This window comes from Betta splendens, chromosome 3, assembly GCF_900634795.4.
Source record: "Betta splendens chromosome 3, fBetSpl5.4, whole genome shotgun sequence".
Classification (NCBI taxonomy): domain Eukaryota; kingdom Metazoa; phylum Chordata; class Actinopteri; order Anabantiformes; family Osphronemidae; genus Betta; species Betta splendens.
In genome coordinates this window covers 52,920-58,919 of record NC_040883.2, presented here as the reverse complement: position 1 = coordinate 58,919, position 6,000 = coordinate 52,920, and the positions used below count along the sequence as shown (strand labels likewise).

The 6,000-nt window shown below is 37.5% G+C and overlaps 1 protein-coding gene across 1 annotated transcript; it reads left to right on the top strand.

Moving 5' to 3' along the window:
- The first annotated feature begins 487 nt into the window (after window positions 1-487).
- On the top strand, window positions 488-5,719 carry snrpa1 (small nuclear ribonucleoprotein polypeptide A'). Its single transcript, XM_029144352.3, has 9 exons — window positions 488-736; window positions 1,612-1,759; window positions 2,941-3,019; window positions 3,162-3,208; window positions 3,558-3,660; window positions 3,940-4,019; window positions 4,638-4,710; window positions 5,168-5,261; window positions 5,464-5,719. Exons 1-9 carry the CDS (start codon window positions 655-657, stop codon window positions 5,613-5,615), a joined length of 858 nt encoding a protein of 285 aa, XP_029000185.1. The 5' UTR covers window positions 488-654; the 3' UTR covers window positions 5,616-5,719.
- The last annotated feature ends 281 nt before the right edge of the window (window positions 5,720-6,000 follow it).

Here is a 6,000-nt window from a genome sequence, read left to right as displayed (position 1 = left end):
ATGAGCGAAAACGGAATTTAATCAAAGCACGTGTTAAAAACGAATAAACGAGCTGAAACGGTGTTTTCAAAACTAGACGCGGAATTGGATTTAAAGCCGTTTCCAGTTTTCTCGTTTTGAGGAAAAAACGGAAAATTAGAAAAACGACTCGTTTTCTCGTTTTCCCAGGTTTTTCTCTGGTGGGGAAATCAAACAGTTAGAACGTACACAGACCAGCAACTAATACAAAACATTGTAAGGGTGAATGTAAGATAGCAGAAGACTTGTTTTTCCAGTTTTTTGTTACTAAAATTATGTGGCTTGATGGAGCGAAAATAATTTCTTTCTTTCTTTTATGGGTATGCGCTACAGCCCTGGTCCCCACTGCAAACCAGGTGGTGGCGGTAATGCAGCAAAATCTAGTTTGCCAACCAACATTTATAAAGAAGAGGAAGAAGACGGGGCTCTGCCATAGCAAACAATTCCCACTCCAACCTTGAAGGTGGCGCTCTGCGCTATTAAGTTGTTTTTCAGCCGCCAATAAAACAACAACAAGAAGAAGAGGCACCACAACGATTCTAACGTTGTTTCACCGCGTGTTTCTTGGTGTTGGACCTTGACTTTTCCAGCAAAATTAGGACAAGTCACGTTGGAACATTTGTCTTAATCCTCGATATGGTAAAATTATCTGCAGAACTCATTGAGCAGGCTGCTCAATATACAAATCCCATCAGAGACAGAGAGTTGGATTTACGAGGTTAGTGAAGTTGTCTTCTGTAGCTACCGATGCTAGCTAGTTGGCCTGGATATGATAGCTAATGTTAATGTAGGCCTCACTCCGCTTTCCATTACAGTTTAGATTTGCGCTTTGACCGTCTAGTATTTAAAGTATCATTATCATTATGCTTGTAAGTATTCGTTGCTCTGTAGTAACAATATTAGCTACAGCATGGCCAACAAATTATGCTTTAATAAAGGTTGACTGAGCTCATAGTTACGCAAACGTTTATTCAGTGTTTTTTTTTCGTTTTCTGACCTATTGTGTTACGTTATGTTAAAACACACAGTGTGTTTGTATTTAAAACTAACGCCAGGTGTGCAGACACTGGTTATGCACAATTTTATAAAGTTTAAAGGGATGATCGAGTTTGAAGAATGTTTTAATAATTTAATTGCAAATATCATCTCTCTAAGGTGTCTTATTTACGTTTGATTGGAAGAGTAAAACAGTGTTGAAGCGTACGGTTACCCTCCTATCATCTGGCTGTTTTTTGTAAAGTACTGTCCTTGGTTATAGATCTTCAGTGTTATTGTTTTTTGTCTAATAATATGCGTCACTGCATCTAGGAGGCAGGAGCCATCACAACGTAGGGTGAATTTAGGGCCTGTAGTCAGACCATCCTGGTGTAGGAGTACTTGTCTTCTAATTGGGTGACTGATGGCTCATTGTGCTTCTGTTGTCTGTAACGTGCTGCAGGCCATCAGCTGTAGAGTAGAAGCTGGCTTCTCTTAAAGCTGAGTAGCTGAGCGCTACTCATGTTAGTCCAAATTGAAGGAAAGGCAAATTGATACCAGTCTTCAGACTTTTCTGTCGTTTTTTTTCCATCAGCTTTTCTTTGTTTCATTTTTCAGGTTATAAAATCCCGGTACTTGAAAACCTTGGAGCCACTCTGGACCAGTTTGACACAGTTGACTTGTCTGATAATGAAGTCCGCAAACTGGATGGCTTCCCTCTACTTAAAAGACTGAAAACACTGCTCATGAACAACAACAGGATTTGGTAAAATAAAGTCACACTACACTAGGCCTGCAACTAATAATTTTTTTAATAATCGAATAATCTGTCGATTATTTTTTCTATTAATTGGATTAAAAAAAATTATATATATATATATATATATATATATATATATATATATATATATATATATATATATATATATATATATATATATATAATTTTTTTTTTTAAACTAAATTTAGATTTTGACTCTTTGAATCTAACACAAAATCAAGCGTTTGAATAATAAAACTTCAGTATACAAAATATAAATAAACAATGCAAGCAAAACGTTTTGTTCCAATGTGAAGATCTGCAGCAGCACCATTACCTGACTGTGGGAGAAAACCCAGGAAGATATGGGAGAACATTCAGACAGAGACTCCTGGGCTCCTTCTGGCTCTGAGGCAACAGTGACAACCACTAAAAACCATGTTGTCATATTTTAATACTGCTACATTTTTTTAATACTGCTACATTTAGTGTCTGCACTGTTTAAGTTTCGCTGTTCTGTGGTGGTGCCATTCATTACTATGTAGCGAACAAGAGTGGCTCTATGTAATCAACAAAATCCCTCAAATTGTGTGCTTGACTTCCAGGTAATCTGTTCTGACGCTTGCAGCAGAACAGATGGTTAAACAGCGTTTGGTACCGCTACTACATTCGGGACACCAATGTTTCATTACATTCTCGTGTGTCGCTGTAGTATTTACAAAGCACCAGCTGAACTTTGTATGACTTGCAGGTTAACGTTGTCTTTGTTCAATATTTAATGCTCATTTTTTGCATATTGCACATTAAAATGTATCTTAAACTCCAATTTATTGAACTTTAAGCAACAGAACGTTCTACTTCTGAATACCTATTTTTTTTACTTGGTTTAACTTTTTCCTAGTCATAGTCTAGTCAATGTAGGGCTGTAGCTAACCATTATTTTGATAATCGGGTAAATCAAAAAATAATAATTAAAAATAGTTTGTTTTGCTTATTATAAATCCCTTGAGGTTTTTTTTTTTTTTTTAAACTATATTTTCACTTTGACTCTTTAAATCTCAAAGGCCTGTTGGAAGGTTATAATGTTATTTTAGGGCTAAGGTTAGAATCGAACTTGAACTGGTTCAGATTAGAGAAAGAGTTACACGTCTACATTTAGTTCTGCTAACAGAAATTTATTTCCCCAGTCGGATTGGTGAGAATCTGGAGCGGTCTCTTCCAAATCTGAGAGAATTGGTTCTGACAAACAACAGCATACAGGAGCTGGTGAGTACATTACAGGAAAGGTTACTGTAACAGAAACACCTAAACATTAGCATACGCTTAGCATTGTGTTTCATTTTAGAATGTTGTAATTTCACATTTTCCAACCAATAATAACCAAACCAATTTGATTCACTCTGCCCAGGGTGACCTGGATACTCTGGCCTCAGTGAAGACCCTGACTCTTCTGAGGTACGATTCAACCGCACAGAAGGGTGCGTGTGTGTGTGTGTGTGTGTACATGTTTTTCCTTCAACGTGGGGACCATAAACAGTGTTTTTGCTATCAAGATTGTGGGGGACCACAATGTGGGGACACTTGGTGTGTCCCCACCAGTCCGAAGGCTTTTTTCATGGTCATGATGAGATTTTAGGGTTGAGGTAAGAAGTGAGTTTTGGTTCTGATTAAAGCAAAGGTTAAACATCTAGGGTTAGGGTAAGGGGCTAGGGAGGAGGCATTATGTTAATAGTGAGTCCCCATGTAGATGTGAAACACGAGTGCGTGCGTGCGTTACTCATTTTTGTTTTCATTAAATTAACAGCTTGTTAAGGAATCCAGTGACAAACAAGAAACATTACAGGCTCTATGTCATCAACAAAATCCCTCAAATTCGTGTGCTTGACTTCCAGAAAGTAAAACTTAAGGTAAGTAGAATTGTGTGTGTGTGTGTGTGTGTGTGTGTGTGTGTGTGTGTGTGTGTGTGTGTGTGTGTGTGTGTGTGTGTGTGTGTGTGTGTGTGTGTGTGTGTGTGTGTGTGTGTGTGTGTGTGTGTGTGTGTGTGTGTGTGTGTGTGTGTGTGTGTGTGTGACAAATAACAAACAAAATAACTGTAATATTGTAACAGTATTTGTTTTTGTTGGTCTGGCATGAAATGTTTAGTCCTAGTAGTCCTAGAACTGTGTTTTAACGGTATATTGTCATAGGAGCGTCAGGAGGCGGAGAAAATGTTCAAGGGCAAACGAGGTGCCCAACTTGCAAAGGACATTGCCAAGCGAACCAAAACGTAAGACAGCAGTCCTCACCAGGCAGCAAGTCATTAGGACTACTGGATCTGGGATAATGCATCTAGCAGGTGTTTTACAGGATGTTTATCTTCCATTCAATTTCATAGAAAATTTACAAACCTACATAATTTTATCATTTGAGATTTGTATTATTTTAAAAGTATTTGCAATTTCACATTTTCTTGTTTAGGCCTTACTCTTAGGTTCATATTCTTTAAAAGATTCTTGGACCTATATAATAATAATGTTGTTGAAAAACAATTACAGCATTTAACAATGCATGGAATATATTTTAATAGAATTGAATTGGATCAAAAGTCACTTAATTCTTGTTCCAATCAACTTGTTGGAAATAGGTAACTCCTTTCGGCATATCCTGTCAGGGCGAATGATTTGCATAGTAGATTTGACCATAAGCAGCAACCCCCTGGGTGAGAAGAGCGCAGCACGTTAACCACTGCGCCATGGCTGAGGCCTAACCTTTTTTAATGCTGTTGTCTTTTAGACACTGAATCAGTTTATTTGAATTAAGAAAATCTACTACTGACTTATGTCTTAGAGGCCAAAGAGGTAGTAGTGTTGGAGCAATGTTGACTAAATGTTAAATGCTCTTTCAGGTTTACTCCAGGAGCAGCGGCACAGATTGACAAGAGGACAGGGCCATCTCAAGCAGAAGTAGAAGCCATCAAGGTTTGAGCTATTTGGGTTTTAAAAGTTGATCTTCTGTTTTAATCTCTGTGTCAAAGATGTAAACTATGTTTCATTATGTAAAAGCACATTTTCTTAAGTAGGTGATGACTACACTACTATAAATCATTTGGTTCCTATTGCATTCCTTTTGAAAAGACAGGACACTATTTTCACTGACTCATTATGACAAGTGAACAACTTATTACAAAAAATAGCAAATGTTGAGTCAAGAATATAACAAAGGAATTTAATTCAGGATAGTGGCTACCTTATAGTTATACCTGTTTCTATTTCTAAAAACACATTGGGATTTATTGTTTAATTCATTATCTTTTCTTTAAAGCTATTGCATGTGTGTGTCTATGTTCGCTCATTTAATGACAGATTAAAAGCCAATATAAAAATCAGCAGAGTGCTTTAAATTTTAAATTTATGTATATAATTTCTTACTATTTAGAATGCAATTGCTAGTGCATCATCATTGGCAGAGGTGGAGAGACTGAAAGGTATGCTTCAGGCTGGTCAGATCCCAGGACGAAACCTCAAACAAGGTTAGTGTTTTAATCCTGCTCCTTGTAGCTCATTAGGTAGAGCATTGGCCTGGGAAGCAGAAGGTCCCCGATTTGTGGTTGACCATTTCCCCAGGGGATGGTGCAAATGTAGTGATACATTTCCTGTACTCCTAGGGTGAAGAAAGATGGTGTTGTTATTAATGAGTACTGAATAACAATGCTGATGGATCTCTAAAATTAGGTACAACTGGAATGATGGTGGACGAAGAGGAGCAGGAGGAAGGTGATCTGGCACAGGAGTTGGATACTAATGGAAGTGCTGCAGAGATGATGGATGAGGAAATTGAAGAAAATGATCAAGTTGTTAATAAAATGTCTCACGTTGGATCCTGAGCTCTGAAGGGAAAGTGTTTGGCTTTGCTTTTGTTGGACAAATGTTTTGAAAGGGCTGTTTTTATTTTGTAAAGTGAGATACATTAAACGTATTATTAAATGTTTGAGTACTTTATTTACCTCAATTTATATGTATGTCTATAGAATGCATCTCTATCTTGAGATATCATTCAAGTTAAGTTACAAAATTAATGTACTATTCTTGATGAAGTCTAGATCAGTGGTTTTCAATTTATTGCCTAAACCTGCCTAATGTGGTTTGGCTGTTAGGGCATCTAGTTGAACTTGGCTCCATAGTGTTTGCAATGAACATTTATGTCCCTGCCACCTGGCCTGGTAGCTCAGTGGGTAGAGCATTGTCCTGAGAAGCCAGAGGTTTTGGGTT

Bases quoted from the DNA above. Each gene is read 5' to 3' on its own strand.
- snrpa1 (XM_029144352.3), top strand. From the start codon at position 655: ATGGTAAAATTATCTGCAGAACTCATTGAGCAGGCTGCTCAATATACA. The intron at 737-1,611 runs GTTAGTGAAGTT...TTCATTTTTCAG, and splicing joins CAGAGAGTTGGATTTACGAG to GTTATAAAATCCCGGTACTT. The intron at 5,262-5,463 runs GTTAGTGTTTTA...CTCTAAAATTAG, and splicing joins AGGACGAAACCTCAAACAAG to GTACAACTGGAATGATGGTG.